At 34.0% G+C, this 26,172-nt stretch overlaps 1 protein-coding gene across 1 annotated transcript in view; it reads right to left on the reverse strand.

The window, feature by feature from the left end:
• The window catches only part of LOC126882272 (uncharacterized), a 37,073-nt gene extending 11,467 nt beyond the window's left edge, over positions 1-25,606 (reverse strand). The window contains exon 1 of the mRNA XM_050647113.1: positions 25,480-25,606. Within this exon, the coding sequence (XP_050503070.1) occupies positions 25,480-25,527 (48 nt within the window). The 5' untranslated portion in view covers positions 25,528-25,606. The remainder of the gene's footprint in view (positions 1-25,479) is intronic.
• Between the last annotated feature and the right edge of the window lie 566 nt (positions 25,607-26,172).

Raw genomic sequence — 26,172 nt, forward strand, 5'->3', positions numbered from 1 at the left:
TTCTAAACAGGCTCTAGAGACCATATCGTAACAACAAGCTTCAAGTACATCAGCAGTGGTAGGAAGAATGAAAGATTGACAGCATAGGATTAAAGGACGTGGTGGTCGGATGAGTGCGAGAGACGGAAGCTGATGCGTGATGACGAGCGACTGAGAATCGGGCAAAATAAGGACATCGGGGAGAAGTCATGCCCTAACGGGCGATTCCACCCTGATGCCCTAGTATGAGAGGGGTGGGGTTTAGCTGGTCCCGGCCACATCGGAGTTACGGAGGGCAGGGAGGTCCGATTTAGGGCCAAACTGGTCGACGTGACACTGATGAGGTTTCAGCTCAGGAACCCAGCACTGTTGGAAATGTTTACCTCCGACATCTGTTTGCAGATTCCCCACCTAGTGATGAAAAAAAAGTACATCAGCAGTAAATACTGGTGGTAAGTTGAATTTTTTTTATTGTTAATTACTTAAGTTACGGAACTGTTTTGATAAATTTTGGTTAATTTTTTGGCATCCCAAAAATAGTAAATATATAGATACATATTTAAGATAAAAATATCTGCGCCTATTTTTTTTTTAATTTCTATTTTATATCCTTTTTGACAATATCGTAAAACCGTCACTAAAAATTTAGGCAGCTGCCCGGATTCTGGCCCTACCTTTCTAAAGTTATACGAGCCGCCACTGTGATATTCTATTGTATTTCTTCAATTCTGCCATTTCTTTCCGTTGGTGTCTTATGAATCTGCATATTTGTTTTTGTGTACCGTAAAACCGTAAAAGTCGCTTTCCATCCTGGATCATGACTTGTTCAGGTTTGTTTTTATTTATAATTTTAAGGTTAGATTGGATTTAAGGTTACATTAGTAGAGTGACAGAGGATAGAATAGTACGAAATGGACTAATATTGACTAATATTGAAAAAGAAGCAGGCTTTAAAGCCTACATATAAGAAGGAAGAAGAAAAAGGTTAGATTGGAAATACATTAATCTTATAAGTATCCAAATTTTCAAGCTTTATGCTAAATATTGAAAGTGAATGTTATAATTTTAAATAATGGTAAGTAATAGTCAAAACATATTACATCCATTTAAAATTTATCAACTTCAAACAAATAATTCCACTGCGCAGGTAGCAAACTGAATAACCGGACAAAATCCGCAAACTCTTTTGACCGTTTTAAGCCAGTTTCCGAATCAAAATTTACTTTGGTTAGAACGCTCGACTAGTAGTTTCAAACTATGGGTTGTTTTTAAACCAGGAGAAGTAATTCAAATTTACTGCACCGTAATGCTTGTTTTTATTTGGTACAACCTCAGGCAAGTTTACTCCACTGTTATGAAATGTTTACACTAATGACATTTATGAAATTTTGACACTACTGGCATTCCAATTAAGTTATTTCAAGGATTTTTTGTGTTTTCTGCGTTATTCCTTTAATTTTTATATTTTAAGTCTGATTTTATATAAAAATATTTGTTTTTAGAACTCTTTAGAACTGATATGATCAACCAAAAAGAAGATATATTTCGTCACTTTTCTAGTAACTTTCTTGGGTATGAATCTGTCTTTTTAGTTTACTCCTCTTGGTTTAAAAACAAACCATATTATTTTGTGTGCTTGAATCACATCAAACAAACGCGCATGTATCGAATAATTTCAAACCGTTTGAAACTGATGCTAGAACAAACCTAATGTTTTACAAAAACATGAGACATTTTTACCTACCTAGAAATTTAATATAGTGTATGTTCTGCTCCAAACTGCATAACGAATATAACGTTATTTATTCAAATAACGTAAATTTTAAGGTGGCCAACTACTAATGCATGCAATTATCAATGTATCAGTTATTGGCCTAGATGGCCAATAACTGAAACATTAGATTTTGTAAGAATCTAGTGATTGACATATGTTAATAACTAGTGTTTTATGTATGGATAATAACTAATTGTTATAAATTGTTTTAGAAAATATGCCAAAACGATCTAAAACTGAAAACAATTATAAAAAAAAAGTATTCCGAAGACGATGTTAAAAAAGCGTTAGAGTTAATTAAAAATGATATGAGTGAGCGAGAAGCCTCAAGAATTTTTAATATTCCCAGAGCCATCATAAGTTGCTGGAAAATTTCGTAACAAGATAACGCATGGACCAGATCCATTTCTTTCGAAGGATGAAGAGAAACAACTGAAACGCTGGATTTTTCATTGTCAAAATAGAGGATTTCCTGTTCGTATTGACGACATTAAGGACTCCGTTAAATCATTTTTAGAGAGCAACCCTAGAGTTAATCCATTTGTTGAAAATAGACCAGGTAGAATAGGGCTATCAGCATTTCTAAAGCGCAATCCCAACATTTCGCTAAGGACTTCAGAGGGAGTGACATCAGCAAGTTCAAACATTAACCAAAGAAATATTACCAAATGGTTTGACAACATAAAATCTTATCTAGATAAAAAAGAAATTTCAGACGTTCTTCAAGACCCAAAAAAATCTTCAATGATGACGAGACATGTTTTTATTTATGTCCCAAAAATAGAAAGGTTTTGGCTGTGAAGGGTTCCAAAAACGTCTATGAAATTGAACATAACCCAAAGGTTAACTTAACAGTTAGGTTCACATTTTCTGCAATAGGCAATATTTTACCTCCTATGATAATTTATTTCCATAAAAGATTGCCAAATGATATATTAAGTGTTGTGCCGAATTCGTGGGGTATTGGTTTAACAGAAAATGGTTGGATGGACAACAAAAACTTTTATGAATATACATATTGGAAATATATTTAACCCTTATTTAGATCGAAATAATATTACACGTCCGGTGATACTTTTTGTTGATGGGCATAAAACCCATTTAACTGTACAGACAAATCAACTGTGTATCAACCAGCGGATGTGGCTGCATTTAAGCCTCTAAAAACTTTTTGGAACAAAGCTGTGCTTCAGTTTAGGAGACAACCCCCAAAAAGTGTTAGCGAAAGTACAGTTTGCCCATGTTTTAAAATCTGCTACAGATAGGTTAAATCCAGATGTTATCAAAAGTGGGTTTAGGGCATGCGGTATATTTCCTTGGAATTCTTCTGCTCTTGACTATTCAAAATGTCTTGGGAAAGAATTAGAAACTGAAGATAATCTGGATGAGCACAATGATTTACCAACACTTATTTATCCAAATACAACAGTTTCTTATAATAAATTCTGTGAAATAATTGGCAATGACAAAATTAACAGCTATGTCGAAATAATTGTAAAACTCAATCTGATGATTACCAAATATTGAAACAAATCTTTTCAGCATTTACAGAAAAATCCTCTGTAGAAATATCTACAAAAGACGAACAAGAAAATATTTTAGACAAAGAAGTAAAATTTTTAGACAAGCGTGAAATAATTTTCAATATAAATGATATACCTGTTACAATAGATGATACTGAAATTGTAAACATTCCTGAAATCGAGAACGAAACCTTGATAGTACCCGAGAATAAAATTTTCAACATGCAATGGATAGAAGAATATACAAATCAAGTGTGTGTTATCTATGTGTACTAAATATTACAGAGTGTAAAGAAGGCATTAGATGCCAAATGTGTCTTAGAACATATCAGTAACTTGCATATCAAGATTCTATGGCACACACAGATCAAGTATATGTTTGCGAATCTTGACAGAATAAAAAATAAAAGTTTACTGTGACATATCTTTTTTTTGTGTGTCCACACTCATCACAAAATCCTTGCTTACCCAAACACCTACCTATCTACCTATTTTAACTTACGAATTATTTGGCAAAATATCACTTTAAAAAATGATGGCCAATCACTAACACATATGGTGTCAATAACTGGAACAGGGTGGCCAATAACTGGTTCATTTGCACATTTACAAAAGAACACATATAAAATATTTTCAGACATGAAAGATTAACATAATAAAATTTTGCAATATGTAGAAATAATAATAAAATTCCATGATGTTAAAAATAATTATAATAGGACACAGTGACAAAACATTTCATAAATATATCGACGTGCTCTCCTTAAGAGACCAATAACTGGTGATTTTACCCTATTACACGTTAAAATATGTTAGCTTACATGCAACTTACTACAGACAAACAAATTCAACCCAATTAACTCGACAGTTAGGATAAAGGGAATTTATTGCACATACTATCACCTATGTCTTTTATGTAGTTTGGTTTTATCTATTTTATGTAATATGTTTGAGTTGGTGTTTTATTGGAAGTCGCGCCCCTCCCCCAAGGCAAATGTTCAGCCATTGCTACTGAAGTATCCTGATAGGTCGTTAGGTAACACGACATATGATGCATCTACATAACCGAAATCAGCAAAATCAGACATAAACCCGATTTTTCCATAGAAGATTGTAATTAATATTTCGCGTTTACCTACTACCACGTATGTACTTTGTTTCTTCTTTTCGTATTGAGATCAAGTTCATTTTCTCTACCCATATCTGATCTGGAGATTATTCTTTGCAAATCATCTAAGCTATTTGCAGAAACTACCAACTGCTTCGTCGGCATATCTAATAGATGGACTCTATTCTGCATATCTAATATGAGGCACTCTATTTTGGATAATAGAATAGAAGGACTCTATTCTGCATGCGTGAAAACGTAAGATGTCTTGTGCTGCTCTAGTACCACTTATTGTGGTTGTTCCTCAATTTTCTGAAGGCGCTTCAGTAGTAGTGGTGGAACATTTAATTTGGGAGAGGGGGCAACTTCCAATAAAACACCAACCCCTAAATACATAAAATAGATAAACCCAAACTAGTGTTGCCCAAAATCGGTCTTGGTCTTGCAATCTTGGTCTTTTTCTTGCGTTTTCGCAAGACCGAGACCAATACCAAGATCGCCTAATTTTAGCAAGGCCAAGACCAAGACCAAGACTTACCGTGCAAGACTTGAGCAAGAACAAGACTAAGCCTGCGAGACTCTTGGGTCTTGCAGTTAGAACTGAGGGTCGTTTTAGGGAGTATATAAGTTCGGCTATATTCTTAGATACTCTATGAGAAACAAAAAAAATTGTAACAAAAATTTTGAAAATTGGACTTATGCGCATTACGAACAATACCATAAACATACATAACGAATCAAAATATTCATTAAAAGAACACTCGACACATTTGACATGTACTCAGAGGTCATGAGTATAATGTAAAAAAAAATTTTTAGTACAGTGGAACCTCGATAAGTCGGATTAATTGGGACCGCGGCCGATCCGGGTTATCGAAAATCGGGTTATCGATCAGGGTTAGCCGGAGAATATGTTAAAAATTAATAAAATACATATAAATAATAAACAAATACACAGTATTGTTTATTTCTAAATATATAGTTTCTTATGTACAGTTGTATATAGTATTGTTTATTTCTTGGTAAAAAACTCAGTCAAAGTGAAAAAATGTTTGTTTTGTCTGATGAAAATCGGTCCGGGTTAGCCGGACTTCTGGGTTATCGGAGGCCGACTTATCGGGGTTCCACTGTACATTCTTTCTCAGCAGCCGACTTCTTTACTCTGAAATTAATTGTCCTGGTTTTGAGAATAGTCGTCTTCTAATCATATAAATATTTTCCGTGTAACCGATTTTAATTTCGCAAATTGCAAATGAAAGCTACAGTATTCTTCTATATGCAAAAAAATTTAAATTTGGTATCTGCTTTATTTTCAGTTCTGCTGCATTTTGAAAAGATGAATTTTTTTGTGCGAAAGCTGGATTGCAAAATTTATTTTGCAAAGTCTATTAAACCGATCTTAATGAAATTTACAGTAATGTTTAACTATGTCATATTATTTTTGTGGCTAACACATGAAGGTCCTAAGTGTAGCATGAATCGTTGAAAAACGTAAAATGCGAATACAGTGGAACCCCGATAAGTCGGCCCCCGATAACCCGGAAGTCCGGCTAACCCGGACCGATTTTCATCAGACAAAAATTTAACAAATAAACAATTTAACAATTTTATCAAATAAAAATGTATGTAGGTCAAATAATATTTGAGAGATAATGTGTATTTGTGTAATTTGAACACATATAAGTATGTACAACAGTAAAAATGATTCATGCACACGGCGGCAGGCAGAGCGACCGTCTCAGCTTATCGGAAAGAACAGGCACCTGTCTGTATTCCTTTTCCGTTATTTATGTCAAACTGTCTTAGAATTGTTTAAAATAGACGTGACTATTTAAAAATTCTTTTTTAAAACAATGGCCTTAGTCTGTTCTTAAATAACGACATTGTTTTAATCACTTCCGTTCTGTAATCGTGCTTGTGTTTGCCTGATTTTTGTCTACGTAATGGTAACAAAACTGTAATGTTAACAAAACGTAAAAATGTTGTGACAATGGAAAAGAAATTAGAAACATTAGGTAGGATTGATAAAGGCGAATCTTTAAAATAAATTTATTGCAGCATCATAATATGATATTATGATACCATAGGTCTGGATCCCGCGTATGAAAAAAAAGTTGATTAATAGCAAGCTAAAAATTTGTTAATAGCTTAAGGGTGTCTAGTCGGATAAACTTTGATATATGAGAACACTGGAACAGGGGCAGTTTTAATTGTGGAACAGGTAAAAAATCTGGAACGGTCAGAACACGAAAATGGCACATTTGTTTTGTCCGACAGAACAGACATAAACTCTCCGAACAGAGATTAAACTCTCATGCAAAAATCAGACTGCTATTTATCACCTGTCATAATTCCTGTCATTTGACATATTCTACATGTTCCACTCATTAAAACGCCAATTTGGTGATAAATAGCAGTCTGATTTTTGCATGAGAGTTTAATCTCTGTTCGGAGAGTTTAAGTCTGTTCTGTCGGACAAAATACATGTGCCGTTTTCGTGGTCTGACCGTTCCAAATTTTTAGCCTGTTCCACAGTTAAAACTTCCCCTGTTCCAGTGTTCCCATATATTAATGTTTGTCCGACTAGACACCCTTAAGCTAATAACAAATTTTCAGCTTGCTATTTATCAACTTTTTTTTCGTACGCGGGATCCAGACCTACCATATTATGGTGTCGGTACATCTCTACAGTATGACTGAGTTTTTTACCAAGAAATGAACAAAACTCTACACTTTATACAACTATACGTAATTTAGATGTGTACTGTGCATATGTGTTTCATGTTTTTGTAATTATAATGAAGGTTATTTATTAATTTTTACTATATTCTCCGGCTAACCCGGATTTTCGATAACCCGGATCGGCCGCGGTCCCGATTAATCCGGGTTATCGAGGTTCCACTGTACTTGTTTTTTTATGGTTTTTTCGCAATTATTGCTATTTTGTAACAAGGGTGATAATGTTTAAAATTTTTAGCTAATCCTATATTGTAGGAAATTTAATTACGCAACTTTTATGTTTGTACAACTTTTCTCGGAAGTAAATACTTTTAAAGTTATAATCAAAAAACCCAGAAAAACATCGAATTTTTCCTTCATTTTTTGACATTTTGATTATTTAAACAATGTTCCGGACCTTTTTGAGTGGGAGGACAACTCAATTGCTATTATATAAGTTAATTCCAAGCAATTTCTGCAAAAAATACGAGTCACCTCTCAACGTCCATCTCAAAGCAGATGCACTCTGGACTATAAGATCAATTAAAGAAAACTTAAAATGTGGTCAATTACAAATTTAAACGATATTTAAAGTTTTATTTGTTTTCTCAGTTTCCCCAACCCCTCTCAAATGTCCAGCTTTGTGAGTCCGTGCGTGTAATTTTCACTTATGTTTGGTGCGATGCGTTACTTTGTTATTATAGTTGTTTGTAAATTAATGATTTTTAAATTAGATAAATCAGGACCATGGGAACAAAATCAAGATGTGCTGTGGACCGCCCCATTTTTGGGCAACCACCGAATATACCTGAAAATGTTTTACCGAAATACAAACAAGCGATGAAATTTTGTGGTTGCAAGAGGATAAAAAACTCATCAAGAAAGAGCCAGAATTTTCCGGATTGCCGAACAGGTTGCAATTAAATTGGAGGAAATATGGAAAAAGGCTTCAATTCCAATAATTTAACATACAAGAATTGTTCAGCTTTTAAAAGTCTATCATGACAAATATATCAAACTTATGAAACCATTTAAGAACAGGCCAAACAGTGAGTTTTACAAAAATAAAACTCAATGCTTTAAGGACTTGAGGTAAAACTACACGTTTCGATCTTGCAACTTGCAAATGTGACACTCTGATTAATGGTCTTTGTAGCAAATCTTAAAAAGTGCTTCTGGATGATCGCGAATTTCTATTAAATCAAAGAGGTCCCAGAAAAATGGTGATAAGCTCGATTGATAGGGAAAACTTCTTTTTTCTCATAATCCTTAGTGCCCTTCAGGGCGTCGCCGTCGGATTAATAGGGAAAACAAAAACAAATATATTCAGTTTTCAGTCATATATAAAACAGTCGTAAATATTGGCGTTAAGTGTGATGTAATACTACTGTTAGAAGAACATCTTAAAAAACCGCTTCAGTGGTTTGTATGTACATATTCTGTTATTCAAAGGATCTTCCCCTTGGACAGTGGCGGCGCCTGGTGTAAAATATTGGGGGTGCACACATAATGTTAACATATAAAAAGACCTTGAGACCCTATTTCCGTAGGTAAAGGTTTTTGAGTGTCTTCAAATTGTAAAAATCAAAGGACCTTATTAAAAATTACAATAAATAATGTATTTTATTGACTTAAAATTATAATTTAGTGTTTAAATGTTACAAGCAAGTTTTGTAACGAAAGTCAGTCGCCTGTTATTTTTTAGATAAATTATTCACAAACAAATTCAGTAAAATTTGGAATCTCTTGAATCATTTTTTTTTTTTTTTTTTTTATTGAAAACATTGCGAGTGCAGTTAATCGATCCTGACCCATAGCTATTCTAAGGAAAGTTTTGATACGTTTCAATGCAGAGAGACATGGTTCTGTTTCTGCAGTTGTCACTGGCATCGTAACGTAACAAGTACATAATTGGAGAATTCCAATCTGGAATTCCAACTGGATAGTTAAAATCGTATCTTCTATTTTATTCATTATTCTTCCTCTTCTCCAAATATGTGCTTCACACCTACACAATTTGTAAGTTTTTACACAAATCTCCATTTTAAATAATCATTTATAATCCCGACGTTTGCACTTTGGTACATTCTTAATTAACAAATTTGGTTTCGGCATGTTTAGTTTTTCTTCTAAATATAATGAAGAAAATTTAATTGATTTTAAATATTCCACGCTAACATTTACGTCCACAAATCCTTCCATTCTTAATATAGTTCCGAAATTCCAACTTCATGAAAGCAAAATTTAAACATACGTGTGCCGTGCACGTTGAAAACACCAAAGATCACATCCAATTTGTGATCATGTGGCCATCTAAACTTGTGGGCTATAGCGGGTAGCGGGGTGGGTGGTGAGTTGTATTTTGTAGTATGAAAAGTCATTGGGATAGGATAGGAACCACTGTGAGAGCGGTGAACGCGGGGTTCTGTCTAAGCGTACGTTCAGAGTGGACGAGCAAAGAGCAAAGAGCAAAGAGCAAAGCGGAGAAATCAAACTCATACTGGCAAACGGAGGTGCACAGAGTGCTAGCAAAGAGCAAAGCGGCGAAACCAAACAAGTTTGATTTCTTTGGTCCATGTAGTGAGACCGCTCTCGTCTGAAAAATTTTTTGATTCGGTTTCTTTGTCAATTCCTATTCAAAAATGTCCCCTTTAAACAAATCTGAAGAGCACCGGGCGGAATTTTTGGGCAGAAATTGTTTAAACAATTTTATCTACTCTATGTTATGTTACGTGTAAGTTTTTAGTTTGTGAAAACTGTCATTATAGATAGCAGTGCGTGAAGTGTTTAAAGTGAGCGTGAAGTAACAATGTATTTTAAATGGGACTTACTTTTTCGCACTGTTTTTAACACACTTTCATATAATCAAATATCCTTAACTTTGACGTTGTCATGGTGATGACATAATGAGCAATAAATTACGACAAAAGTTTTTACAGTTTTGTGTTTTGAAAGAAGTTAGAATTTTTAAATGTCAAAGTTCTAAAAATTGTAGAATAGAAATGAATTCCAGTGACGAAGAGTTACAGTTTTTTTATTTGTTTATGGTAGAGTAGATAAAATATTGTATGAAACTGTGCATGAAGTACTTTTTGAGAACTTACGCGATGTATAGCACTCGCTCCGCTGTCGCTCGTGCTCTAAATATCGCGTGCGTTCGCAAAAAGCATAACTTCACGAACTTTTTCATAAATACCTATTTTTAAACAAATACAAAAGATCACGTTTTTTGCTCCGGAACATATATTTTTAGACGAAGTAGTTTTCAATCCTAATAGTAAATTATTAATATTGAAAATATTAAAAATATTACTAAAAGATTTTTAAATTGAAAACTTATTGGTACACTTTCCTGGTGACACCTCCAAGACCAATTTGCAAGTCAAATGGATGCTGCAGTGAAGACGAGAGGGAAGGAATTCTACACTATGCAATTCACATCCCCCGTCTGCAGCTGGTAAAGTTCCAACGGAAAAATGCACCTAGTTAGGCCGCACCTACATTTGATCCGATTTTCTCCGATCAGATCAGATCCGACGTCGGCCGACGTCGGAATAGAAAATAAACCCATAGTATTAAATGGGGGTGCCTACATTGGATCCGTTTTCTCCGATCCGATCAGATCAGATCAGATCCGACGTCGGCCGACGTCGAAATAAAAAATAAACCCATAGTATTAAATGGGAGTGCCTACATTGGATCCGTTTTTCTCCGATCCGATCAGATCAGATCAGATCAGATCCGATATCGGCCGACGTCGGGAGTAGCTTCTCCTATTCTCATCGAGAAGTGTTTGGTTTCATTCCGATTGGTTGCAAGTTGAGTTGCAATTTTAGTTGCAAGTTGGTTGCAAGTTGGTTGCAAGTTGGTTGCAAGATGGTTGCAAGTTGGTTGCAAATTGGTTGCAAGTTGGTTGCAAACTGGTTGCAAACTGGTTGCAAACTGGTTGCAAACTGGTTGCAAACTGGTTGCAAGTTGGTTGCAAACTGGTTGCAAGTTTGTTGCAAGTTGGGGGTTGCAAGCTAACATGTTTAAATATATTCAATGTCATCATCTCAACACATCTTCATCGGAACTTATTGTCGGTGGTCGGTGGTCGGAAGATTACTGAACCAATGTAGGCACCCTCGCCGGAAAACCGGTCTGATCGGATCTGATCTGATCGGAGAAAGACGGATCCAATAGGGCTTTTCATCGACTGTCATTTGTTTCGAGCTTCTGTCATGTGTCACATAATATTGATATATCTACGCCATACGTCTTTGGTTTGTATTGTTTATATACCAATAACGTATGACGTACATAAATTAATATTATGTGACACATGACAGAAGCTCGAAACAAATGACTGTGAATGAAAAGCCCTATGTAGGCACCGCCTGTCGGATCGGATCGGATCTGATCTGATCTGATCTGATGTGATCGGAGAAAATCGGATCCAATGTAGGCAATGTAGGTGTGCACTTACTCTACGGAGTAATACGACTATAAAATAAAAATGTATACCATTTTTATTATTATATATTTTTAGGTTTTTTGGGTTATTCTAAACAAAAAAGGTATCTTGTAATTTTTCCCAAAAATTAATAATGTTCGAGTTATAGGCGATTTAAAATCTGAAAAATGCGAAAATACGCATTTTCGAGGCTTAAAAATTCATATTTCAATTAGTATTTTTGAGGTTACCAGATACTTAAATTGATGATTAAACATTCAGCTTCGATTCTGAAGAGTGATCGCGTCTAACTTTAATTTATACCGTTGTTTTTTAATTGTTAAATATGCGTGTATATCAGATTTTTTTGCCGGTGCGGCGCGCTCTATTTCAAAAATCTCCTATTTCCTCCGAAAATTATTTTTTCTAGATTTTTTGGGATATTCTAAATAGAATAAGTTTCTTGACATTTTTCTCAAAAGTTAATAGTTTTAAAGTTATAAGCGATTTAAAATCCAAAAAATGACAAAAAAACTCATTTTTGGATTTTAAATCGCTTATAACTTTAAAACTGTTAACTTTTGAGAAAAATGTCAAGAAACTTATTTTATTTAGAAAATCCCAAAAAATCTAGAAAAAATAATTTTCGGAGGAAAATAGGAGATTTTTGAAATAGAGCGCGCCACACCGGCAAAAAATCGAATAAACACGCATATTTAACAATTAAAAAACAACGATATAAATTAAGGTTAGACGCGATCACTCTTCAGAGTCTTGAGGCTCAATGTTTAAACTTCAATTTAAGTATCTGGCAACCTCAAAAATACTAATTTAAATATGAGTATTTAGGCCTCGAAAATGGGTATTTTCGCATTTTTCAGATTTTAAATTGCCTATAACTCGAAAACTATCAATTTTTGAGAACATTTACAAGATACCTTTGTTGTTTAGATGACCCACAAAACTTAAAAATATATGTTCCAGAGCAAAAAACGTGATCTTTTGTATTTGTTTAAAAAAATTGTTTAAACAATTTCTGCCCAAAAATTCCGCCCGGTACCCTTCAGATTTGTTTAAAGGAAATTTTAAAATATTTTTAAATAGGAATCCACAAAGAGACCGAATCGGAAATTTTTTCAGACGGGAGCGGTCTCACTACATGGACTACTGTGAGAGTAAAGAGCAAATATCCTACCGCTCCTATCCACACTGCCGAGTGGAAAAGAACTAAACTCTCGTCTAGCGTAACTACCCGCTATTAGCACTTCTTTGCTCTTTGCTCTTTGCTCTTTGCTCTTTGCTCTTTGCTCTTTGCTCTTTGCTCGTCCACTCTGAACGTGCACTTTTTGCTCTTTGCTCTTTGCTCGTTGCTCTTTGCTCTTTGCTCTTTGCTCTTTGCTCTTTGCTCGTCCACTCTGAACGCGGCCTAAGGCCTCGCATCCGTGAACTTTCTCCTTTGAAATAGAATAAAAATAATTAAATGTTACCTATTAGATACTTATAAACTCCTTGGATCTGTTATTTCGAATTTCAATTACTGTATAGTTATCTAGAACAATGTGTGAACTTTGTGACACAAGCTTCTTTAGCAGTTTGTGGATATTATTCGAGGGATGGACTTATGCGAATTGATTCCAGAAAAACCATTAAGCCATGCCTTACTTTAATGCTAAATCGGAAGACATCTTCGAACAGAATGCTTTTACCATATATTTTTTGTAATATTTATATACCTAATGCACTATTTTAAAATTATAGTAATTTTGTACTTTGCTTTATATTTATTTTAGTATTAAAAAACTTGGAAGACTTCAGGGAGACGGATAAGTTAGGCTTATATATTATGAAAAGAATGTTTGAGTATACTTTTCTTAAGTAAAATTTTTAATTGCCTTGTGAAACCAGAAAATATTTTACAAATTAAACCGAATTCATTTATTCAACTTTTATGAGGTGTATTACATTTCCCTTACAAAAGAAATTCGCATATTAATGTATTTTTTCTAATTTTTAGTTGCCCTGAGGTGCAGAGAATATTTTTTTATTTCAAAGCAAATTTTAGTAAAATACTAAATAGTGTGTTAGGCAACTTTTGTGAGCTATTACATTTTCATGTCAAAATAAAAAATTTTTTTAATTGTCTTGTGGGGGGGAGGCAGAAGATATTTTCCAATTTCAAAAAAAATTTACCAAAATGCTTAACAGTTGATTGGGCAAATTTTGTGAGGTATTACTTTTCCATCGCAAAAAAAAATTTTTTTTTCGCCTTTTTCGATACACCCTACTGTTGGCCTAAGTTAAGGCCACGGAACTTATTAGGGTTTAATGTAAAAAATAGGTATCGTACAAAGGTCTCAAAGGTGCAAGTGTCGGATATTAACGAGTCTCGCTTGAACTAAGAAGAAGACGAGGAGTGATATAAATGGACTTTTTGGTTTGTATTTTAAACGGCAGTAGATTGGGACAAACAAGATCTTATAATCAGACAACTCCATAATGTAATCTGGAATAAAAACATCAAGGGAAAAACAAAAAGAATGATATACCAAACAATAGTAAGAAGCATCATGACATATGCCGCAGATATTTGGGTCATAAACAAAAAAACCCAAAAAAGCATTCTGGCAACCGAAATGAAATACTGGAGAAGATGCTGTGGTCTCACCAGAAGAGACAGAATAACAAATGAGGAGATAAGGAGAAGAATGCAAGTGGAAAAAGATGCCCTGCAATATATAGACGAGAGAAGACTGAAATGGTACCGCCACGTACGCAGAGCAGAAAACACTTGGATAAATAAGGTTGCAGAATGGAGCCCAAGAGGAACGAGAAGAAGAGGACGACCTAGAAGATCTTGGAAAAATGAAGTCGACGAAGCCATGTCTAAGAAAGGATTGGAAGACGGAGACTGGGAAGATCGAAAAAAATGGAAGTCCTGGCTGACGGAAGGGAAACGGCATTAGCTGTAGACAACCCTTTATATATATATATATATATATATATATATATATATATATATATATATATATATATATATATTGTAAACGGCACTATAAAAAATTGTATAGGGAAATATGCCCAAAGATTGGACCAAAGCTCTATTATGCCCCATATACAAAAAGAGATAGATTGGAAATGAGATATATGTGAAAATTACAGAAATGTTGCTCTGTTGGATACTTGGCAGGCCGGTTTTAGAGCTAATAGATCAGTGACAGATCAAAATTTTACACTAAAAGAAATCCAGACTACCTGCTATGAACTTACGGTATTCTTTCATGCGTTGTTCCTAGATTTTAAGAAACCCTATGATAGTGTAACGTTTCAATCAACCGATTGAATGCTGCACCAAGATCAGCTTGGTATTTGTCCCTCGAACTATACATTTCTACAAGCGACCAGACTATCGTCAAATTAATTTGTTCAATTCTTTTAAGCAGTTCCAAGGTATTTAAGACGATACAAATTTGTACTCGCTTTTTTTTTTCATTACCACGTAAATGAGCAACAATATCCGCATAAATTTTGTTTGTGTTTAGGCCGTTAGACATACGGCCCCTACCTTGGGAAGAAAGCTGTAGTCAAACACTACCTGGGGAAGCAAACTGTAGCCCACACTACAGCAACGAATTCTGCAGAGATTGGAACCCTCCCTTGAGAACTATGTGACTCCTACGGGAAGATTTAAAGCTGAGTACTATTATATCTTAATAATTTTTAAACCGGTAACCAGCAGGGTATGTGTCACAGTTTTGGAAAATTAGTTTTGTTGCCTGTACATAATAATAGAATGATTTTTGTTAAATTTTTTTATTAAATAAATATAGTGCATAGCATGATTTTGTAAACTTTTTATTTCCTGTACCTCTTAGAGATGGGTGTGGAGGGAGAATGAACAGGGAACGACCCCAGGGCTGAGCAGTCGGGCAGAGCACCATTCTGATGGATGGAACGGTGGACGTTTTTCTTTTGAATATCCTAAGGGATATTCGAGGAATTCCTTCCCTCGTTTCTCCCAGCAGTGTGGTGTTGCTTAATGCCCTAGTCTTGCTATGATCAGGACGTTATAATAGGATAAGAAGGACTAAAATGTATGAAGCACTGGGCTCTTTGGGCATACACGCAAAACTGATTAGGCTAGTAAGAATTACTTTGAATAGCACACAAAATCATGTAGTCTGGAGAGATTTATCATCGGATGAATTTGAAGTGAACACAGATCTTAGACAAGGAGATTCGTTATCGACGGTACTTTTTAACGTAGTATTGGAAACAATAATCAGAAATAGCCGAGTTAAAATGACCGGATCCATCTTCAACAATGAGCAGCAATGTCTGGCCTTCGCTAATGATCTTACTATTCTAGCGAAAACAAGAAAATAATTAAAAAACGTTATGAAAAGAGTACAAAAGGGGGGGGGCAATATTTTTATCTAGAAATAAACCAGGAAACGTCAGAGTACATGATACTCGGAAAAACAGAGCAAAAAGAAGAGGAACAGGGTAGTTTCATATCTAACGAAATAAAGGAATATAGTTTTAAGAGAGTGGTCCATTTAACGTATCTGGGGGTTATTATAGATGAGCAAGGCCAGGAGGAATGTGAACTGACTGCCAGATTAGCAAAGGGAAATAAAAAGATGGAAAGACTAAGACCAGTGATAAAATCCAAATATGTATCGAGAAAAATAAAGTTGAGGATATATTAAACGGTAATAAGACCCATAGTGAGATATGGTAGCGAAGTATAGACAATGAAAAAAGCAAATACGTAGAAATTGAAAGGATGGGAAAGAAAAATGTTCTGAATATATAGAGACAAAAACATGTAGGAAGGTTCGGTATGACGAACAAATAGAGAATTAGAGGAACTTTATAATGAACTAAGCATCAGTCGCTTAATAAAAGCACAGAAAATGAGATGGATGGGAGACGTGATGAGAATGGAAAGGAAGATTATGCCAAAGATAATCTTAAAAAGGGGCCCAATTACAAAAAAGGGGAAAGGAAAACCCAGAAAAATGTGGTTTGATAGTGTAAAGGAAGTTTTCAAAAATGATGGAATTATTGGATAAGGAGATGGAATTATTGGATAAGAATGAACAAGGAGAATGATTGGATAAGAAGCCACCCCACTTGATACAAGTGTTTTGGTAAACAGTGATGAGCGCGGTAATAACCGGCAAAATAATGCAAAAGATGGAAAACATATTAAGTTGTGAGATAAAATGAAACTAGTAGAAGTGAGAAATTTGGCCGATAAAAACCTATAAACTTACATTACCTATATTTATTGTTTCCCACCTTTAGACGTATCAGAGGAGTACAGTAGCAGTTGCCAAACTCGTCCGATACATCTAAAGGTGGGAAACAATAAGTATAATGTAAAATAGGTTTTTCTATGGATGCTATACAATATAGTCGGTCTAATAAGCAAATTGCCTAAGTCACAAATTGAAAATTTTACAGGAGAGACAAAAAACGTTTAAAGAAAAAATAATAAAATAGTAAAAAAAGAGAAAATTGCCTAACTCCATGCAATACATAACTCAAAAATTAATTAAACAAAATATTTACACAAACTTTCTACTTATTATACTATATCCATATTATTAATAATAATCAAAATATATTTATTTACTTACATTTTCTAACGTTTTCAATCAAAACAACATCAGAAACACTGACATAGGCAATATTCGTATGAATGGGAAAGAACGTTTGGACTTCAGCAAAATTCGTTTAGCAAAATTAGCGCGAAATAAAATAATAATGGCGCTTGTGGGAATTGTCAGGCGGTAGCTTTTACCGTCTACTACTAGATGGCACCAAAAACAATTTTCGGAAAAAATGGACTTAGGCAATTTGCTTATTAGACCGACGATATGCAATTTCTCTCACTACTTACATACATTCAAAACAAACAATTCCTCACGCAGTGAGGAAAGTCGACCATTGCAGTGAGAAATATTTTTTTCCACGGGTTCTCCTACGGTCTTCCATACTTTGATCGCCGTTTCGACGGTAAAATGCACCATACAAACACAATTAATGTTGTCATATAAATGTGCTTTAGCAAAGCCTACCAGGAATTATCTTTCAAAACTGTTCAAAAATAACTGTTAACTAGAATTTTAAAAATTAAGGTATATAAATGTTAAGAATATTAAATACTTACATGTATATGTATTTTATTTTAATTTATGCATATAATATACCTAAAAGCACCAAAATAATTTAATTTTGAAGTTTGAACTCTTGACAAAACCGCATCCATAGAAAAAGTACAGTGTACAACACATGAGAAAATGACATATTTTTCCCTCGCTTGATTTGCGGCCCTCGCCTCGTGCCTCGGCTCGTGCCAATAAACTTCTGCGCTCGTGAGAAATATGTCTTTTTTCTCAGTTGTTGTACAATATACTATTTATTGCTAAATCTCCCACGTCCACTAGTTTCATTTCTAAATATCTCATGACTTAATGTGTTTTCCATCTTTTGCGTTATTCTGCCGATTAGTGGAGCCATCTAGGGATGGCGGTTTTTTTACAAAACACCGGTTTTTATACTTACGGTTTAACCTGGCGGTTATAATAACCGATCAAAAAACCGGTTGTTCCAAAAACCGGTGTTCCGTTTTTTAAGCAATAGTCAATAACCATTAGGTTACAAAGTTACGTTTACATTGCACTTTAGTTTAAGATACTTTATTCGAATCGGTATCAATATTATCTGTATCAATGGAGGGCATATCTGGAGTCATTTCTCATAATGTTTCTGAACTATTGTAGCTTTCGAGATTTGATTGTCGTCTCGGTTATTCTTCATTTTTCTTAGGACCTCCTCCTTTACGACTCGTCAGCCCACGAGATCTTAAGTATTTTGCGATCAAGCAACATCTCAAATGCTTTCAATGTTTTGCACATATCTTCGTTCAAGATCAACGATTCAACACCGTAAAAAGGACAGAAAAGACGTAACATCGTCTCATTCTTTTATATCGAGGCTCTTGAAGAAAGCCCTCATCCGTTTGAAGGTGGATATACCTTTTCCAATGAGAGCTCTTATATCCTGGTTGTTTGTCCATTCTTCATTCGTTTTGTACCGTCATAGTTGTAGTTTATCACCCTTATTACTGGGGTTTGGTTGATGTAGATTTGACCTTTTATATTTTTTCTTCTAATTATCATGAGCTGTGTGCTCTATATTTACAATATTCCACAATTTTGGCACACTGATAAAAAGACAGTCGATCTATACTATCGATCTAATCCGTGTTTATCTTCCAGCCAATACTAGGTTTGAAAAATAATATATGTACTAGCTGTCTAGCTTATAGAGATGCTTTTATATCAGCTTATAGAGGTTTGTGTGTAAAGTCCATGTGGAGAGACCGCTCCCGTCTGGAAAATTTTCTGATTCGGTTTCTTTGTGGATTCCTATTCAAAAATATCCCCTTTAAACAAATCTGAAGGGTGCCGGGTGGAATTTTTGGGCAGAAATTGTTTAAACAATTTTTTTAAACAAATACAAAAGATCGCTTTTTTTGCTCCGGAACATATATTTTTAAGTTTTGAGGGTCATTCTTAGTGTGACCAACTAGCCCGAAAAATCCGGAACATGGCCCGAATTACGAAGTCGTGTCCCGGCGTCCCGGACATGGCTTCCGGGCCGCATATTTACAGATGTTAGCGTGTGTAGACACCAGGGTGTTGAAATCAGTTAGGGTTTGGAAAAACAGTACATTTACAGATGCTATCGCATGTTGACACCACGGTGTGCCGTGGTGTTGAAATCAGTTAGGGTTTGGAAAAACAGTACGTTTACAGGTGCTAGCGTGTGTTGACACTAGGATGTTGAAATCAGTTAGGGTTTGGAAAAACAGCACATTTACAAATACTAACAGATTTGGACACCAGAGCGTTGAAAGCAGCTAGCTTTTTTAGTGGTTATACATGCATATATGCTAACGGCTATTGACACTGATTTTATAAACCTACTGCTGTGGAAAAATATTTAAGTGATTTAGGTATTAATAAATAATTAAACGTTGGTGGGATATAAACAATAATATATTAACACAAAAGAACAACATACAAAATAATGTTGTTCTTAGGCTAGTTCCTTGTGGCATTTTTATAATTAACTATTTAGATAGAAAAAACTAGGAAATAAGCCACAATTAAATTGAAAAAAATAATTTTATTAACGTTTCGATGCCCAAATCGGGTGTCGTTGTCAAAATACAAAATACTACTAAATTAAACAAAAATGTTGTTGTTTAGTAAAAAATTCTGGTAATAATTTATTTAATCTGACTCATTTATATTGGCAAGGCTATAGTAATTTTGTTAATGGCAGCTCGGTAAAGGGATACCGAGGATCTGTTAAACCATTCTCACAGGTGTCTAAGCCATGACGGTATTATTCGACCTCGCCTTTCTTCTTCCGTATACCTTGCCTTGTATTATTAAATGACACAATTATTATTACACAGACTGAGTTTTATATATGGAAAGGATGGAGAATATGGATATATATTATAGACTTTGGTGACAAAGGGTTTTCTAATGCGGCCGATATAATAGTGACAATTACATTGTTTCCAGAACTTCCGTTTTTCTGCAAATCTAATGAATTTTCTTTTTCAAATGGAACACCCTGTATATCTTTGCGTTTTGAAGTCCTTAAGAAATGCTGATTATTTTTCGTGTTATATTCCCTATATCTAAATACCATAATTTCGTAGTTATTTAGCTATATTTAATAAAAAAAAATTTAAACAAATTTAAAAAAATCAATTTTTTCAACTCGGGTACATTATTTTAGGTTCTTTTGATCATTGGAAACAAAAAAGGTCTTTTGTAATTTTTCTCTAAAGTTAATATTTTTGAGTTATAAACAATTTAAACCTGAAAAAGACGAAAAATATTTCATACCTCCTTCTTCCATTCAACAATCGTATTTTAAATGTTACATACCTCCTTCATCTACTAGAATATCTCTTATTAAGCTTTTTAGAGATACAGTATAAGTGTCATATGATAGTGAAGTTACATATCACCTTCATTCACTAAGAAACTCAAAATTTTAGAAAATGTTACATACCCCCTTCTTCTACTTAGGTCTTCATAGTACCTATATTATTCAACGAGCATGCATTGATAGGCAGCTACTACTCACGATGAAGTTTGCGGTACGAGCCGCAGGCGAGTGTCGTAATTCATCAGAGTGAGTAATTGCCATTACATGAGAGTAGAATACTATACTTTTTCTACGACCTTTTTTATTTTAATTAGTAAAAAAATAATGTTTTCAGCTAGGTACTCGAGAATAAAATTATAATATACAAAAATAAATGTTGCTTTATAAAATTTAAAAAACGGCAAATACTGTCTTATGTATTGTAAAAATTCAACAAGAAATAGTTAATTCAAGTTCTATTCGTTTACGAAAATTTTAAGCACTTTGTACCTATTGTCAATGTAATAAATAAGAAATGGCTATTATTGGTGGACGTATGTTATAAAGTTATAATGTTCGTTTTTAAATTTAACTATATAATTTAATATAATAATATAACTATGTCATAATATATTTAAGACAATATAACTTTATAAAATAAACACAATAAGTGTAAGTTATAAATTCCAATAAACACAGCAAATGCGCTAATGTCACTCTCACTAAAAATGATAAAGGTCAAAATTCATACATATTAAACAAGGTATAAACGTAAAAGTATACTCAACCATTGTTACATTTTTTATAATTCTGTATAATTTTAATCTCGAGTAGTTGATAATCATGTTTTTACCAATTAAAATAAAAAAGGTCGTAGAAAAAGTATAGGATTATACTCGCACGTAATGGCTATTATTTACTCTGATGAATTACGACACTCGCCTTCGGCTCGTGCCGCAAACTTCATCATCGTGAGTAATAGCAATCATTACATGATGAAGCTCGTTGAATAATATACTATTATCTGCGGTTTATATACAACTAATATACTAAAAGTGGCATGCACTACTTCAACCTTACTTCAGCCCGTGAGTAATGACCCGTGAGTAATGAAGTAGTCCTCACGGGTAAAGTCTTGGATGTTATTATCTATTCATATTTCCCATCTAAATAGTTAATTATTATAAAAATTCCACAAGGAAATAGCCTCAGAACAACATTATTTTTTGTTTTTCTTTTGTGTTATATATTAATGTTTATATCCCAACAACGTTTAATTATTTATTAATAGGTACCTAAATCACTTAAATATTTTTCCACAGCAGTAGGTATATAAAATCAATGTCAATAGCCGTTAGCATCTATGCATGTATAACCACTAAAAAAGCTAGCTGGTTTCAACACTCTGGTGTCCAAATCTGTTAGTATTTGTAAATGTACTGTTTTTCCAAACCATAACTGATTTCAACACCCTAGTGCCCTAGTGTGAACACACGCTAGCATCTGTAAACGTACTATTTTTCCAAAACCGAGGCAACAAAAGGAAAAAAGAAGCAGAAACCTGATGAGAAACATCACAGAGAACCAACCTAACGCTAAAGGGCATGGATCTGCTCATTAATCTAATATTATTTTTTATAATTAACTATTTGGATGGGAAATAAGCCGCAATTATATTAAAATAAAATAATTTTATTAACGTTTCGACGCCCAAATAGGGTGTCGTTGTCAAAATACAAAATACTACTAAATTAAAAGAAAATTGAAGTTGCTTAGTAAAAAATACTTTAAAATGTGTAATATATGTCTGAATTGCCGATATAAATGAGTCAGATTAAATAAATTATTACAAGAATTTTTTACTAAGCAACAACATTTTTGTTTAATTTAGTAGTATTTTGTATTTTGACAACGACACCCGATTTGGCCGTCGAAACGTTAACAAAAATTATTTTTTTCAATTTAATTATGGGTTATTTCCCATCTAAATAGTTAATTATAAAAATGCCACAAGGAAATAGCTTCAGAACAACATTATTTTTTATGATGTTCTTTTGTGTTAATTTATTATTGCTTATATCCCAACAACGTTTAATTATTTATTAATACCTAAATCACTTAAATATTTTTCCACACCAGTAGGTATATAAATTCAATGTCAATAGCCGTTAGCATCTATGCATGTATAACCACTAAAAAAGCTAGCTGGTTTCAACACTCTGGTGTCCAAATCTGTTAGTATTTGTAAATGTACTGTTTTTCCAAACCCTAAGGCTACGGTTCCACGGGCGAGAAATTGACGCTAGCAGTAGCAGTAAAATGAACTTAAGGTTCCGCGGAACGGAATGGGAATAGCCGAACTGTACCGACTACAGGACTTGTGCGTAGTCGGTTCAGTTCGGCTACTCCCATTCCGTTCCGCGGAACCTTAAGTTCATTTTACTGCTACTGCTAGCGTCAATTTCTCGCCCGTGGAGCCGTAGCCTAACTGATTTCAGCACCATAGTGTCAACACACGCTAGCATCTGTAAACGTACTGTTTCTCCAAACCCTAACTGATTTCAACACCGCGGCACACCGTGGTGTCAACACGCGCTAGCATCTGTAAATGTACTGCTTTTCCAAACCCTAACTGATTTCAACACCCTGGTGTCTACACACGCTAGCATATGTAAATATCCGAATTTTCAACGTCTTCGTAAAATTCTATTTTGAAATTTTGGATACGTTATTCTTCTAAGAATTCACATCAAATTGAATTGGTGAGACGAAGAAAAGTCGAGAATTTCTACCGTGTAATACTAATACCACATCCAAAACGTCCACTTCTACAAAAACTCGAATTCTGTGACTTGTCCGTCCCGTTTCTGTATTTTAATTATCGTCTTCTGAAAAGACGATTCAAAAACATGGATATTAAATAATGATAATTATATTTTTATATTAACCTAAGGTTCTATTTACATGGAAATCCAACATCAGTTAATTTTTTCCTTTTTTGAGAACGATTTCCGGATTGGAAGTCGAAACATCAAAAACTAACAAAAATGTAATTATCATTACAACCAATCCTATCAAAAAAAAATTTGTCAACATAAAAATGTTAAATAATAAATAAAATGATGATATTAAAGTTGTAGATATATTTAAAAAAAAATAGCCCGATTTTCATTGAAAATTCCCGGATTTTAGGTATATTTTTCAGCCTTGTCCCGAATTCGACTGAATTGGAGTTGGTCACACTAGTCATTCCAAACAAGAAAGGTATCTTGTAAATTTTCTCAAAAATTGATAGTTTTGAAGAAACCGAATCAGAAATTTTTTCAGACGGGAGCGGTCTCACCACATGGACTAATATGAGGGTGGATTAATATAAAATTTATGGACCCCAAAATATATAAAAAAAAACTTCCTCGTTTTTTCTCTAAACTGATTATTTTTTCTAGAGGTAACTAATCCGGTTTTTCACCGGTTATTACGTTAAAAATAAAAAACCGGTTATAACCGGGACAAGAAAACAACCGAAAAAACCGATTATTCCGGAGTAAAATAACCGGTTTTAGTTTATAACTGGTAGGTTTTCCCCATCCCTAGGCCACTCATCACTGTATAGTAATATTATATTATCGAATTATATCAATTGTATTTTTAGTCCTAGGACTTCAAGGCATGTTGAGCCTTTTAAATAATAATAAAAAAGTGTATTTCTAAAGCCGGTTTGTTACTATTTGTATATGTATTGTTATGATCTGCTTTCTATTACTTTTATATTAATTATTATTTATTTGATCAATTATTTTTTTTTTATTTAGCTAATGCCTCGACAACTAATGGCCATTGGCATGGTAGGTACGGTAATTTTGAACAGTTAGGTACCTAGTGTCATGTGTAGTGTGTGTGTTGAGTAAGTGTCTTGTTACTTTGCAAAGTCGACGTCACTGTCTTTGCAAAGAGACGCTAATTGTATCCGAACGTCTGCGGTCCCTCCGGTGAGTACCGATCCCACAAGGACGATCAATTATTTAATTAACGCAAATCATACATAAAAAATATTAAGAAAAAATCTCAGGGTGCCTTTTGTCAAAAGAATTTTAGTTAAATTCTCTTAGGTTATACTTATCCTTTCTCGTGGATTCAGTATCTCTTAGTTGATCCTTATCGGGATACAATAGGAAAAGGAAATAAATAGAAAAATCATAAATAAACACATACAAATACCTTTATTATCAAAAGCAATGCTCTGTAAATTTATCAATCAAATCCTGTGGGCATAACTGTCCAAAAAAACTTTTACCATATACATTAATCTAATTCAAACAAATATTTATCGCTTTGTTCTTGATACCATTAATAAAACAAGCTAAACAAACAAATTTGGTATTCGCAAATTACTTATACTTCCTATTAAATTTTTGAAATGTTGGAATCTTAAATGCATATGCTTTTACGTAAAAAAAAATTAACTTCTGATTATAAAGAAAATCTATCACATAGGTTATTGACTGACCTTTTTGATTCACACACAATGATGTCTCCTCTTGACCCAAACAGCTCCTTCTTGTTGATTATGTTAGGCTACCAATCAAAGCCCTCTCCGTTCTCAACAAAAATCCAGCAGCATACCAGCAACTATTTCTCCAAAAACACAAGCCAGGCCTCTTTTTTGCCAGTACTCGTTCAATAAACTCCAAAACTCTCTCCTCTCTTTCTCTCAACAATAATCTCCTGAGACCCAAGTATCTTTTTTACTTGATGTCACAAATAATTTTAATAATGATAATTCTTGTAACTTACTCTCTTGGACTTTACAGAATCAAAGAGGTATTTCTTCTCGATTTGATTTGTCTCTCGTTCCACTTTCAGCTACTCTCACTATCAAAACAAAACACTAGTACTTGCTTCTGAACTACTCACGAAAACTTTTGACTGCTCCTCTCGAATGCCCGTAACACAATAGTATATAACAATAAATACTTACATATCCCACAAGTACCAAAACACTAGCTATTAGATCTTTACTTCCCATGTTCGGTCAGTATCTTTTTAATGCAATGTTCAAGAAATTAAGTTTATGTTGATTTATATGATTTTCACTTGCTAATGACACTTTAATGAATACCATTAAAAGTGCAGTTTAGTGTGCAATTCCAATTATTGATATATTCCAAAACACATCAATTTCACATAATATGTGAATTTGCATAATTTCTATATAATTTTATAGAGGGAAATAATAAAAATAATTCTATAATTCCAATAATCATATTATTGTGTCCATTGAGTATTTATTATACTTCTGTTATTCCCATGCTTTATTTAAAAACTATATATTATATTATGTAATATAAATTAAATCGGTTTTATAGCGTTCTACGCCTTTCCGTTTCTAATCGCAACTCCATTCTATTGTGGCAGTCTTCTTCTCATCATTCTCTTTGCCTTATCCCTATGCGGGGTCGGCTTCCCTAATTGCATTTCTCCACACAATTCTATCTTGGGTCATATCAATGTCAATCTCCTTTACCAACATGTCTTGCCTTCTCGTCTCACCCAGGTCTTCTTTGGTCTTCCTCTCCTACTCCTTCCAGGAATCTGCACTTCAGCTATTGATTGGGTGATTAACTTCTCGACGTTGAACATGACCAAACCATCTTAACCTATGCTCTCTCAT

Source organism: Diabrotica virgifera, chromosome 3, assembly GCF_917563875.1.
Source record: "Diabrotica virgifera virgifera chromosome 3, PGI_DIABVI_V3a".
In the NCBI taxonomy this organism is placed as follows: Eukaryota; Metazoa; Arthropoda; class Insecta; order Coleoptera; family Chrysomelidae; genus Diabrotica; species Diabrotica virgifera.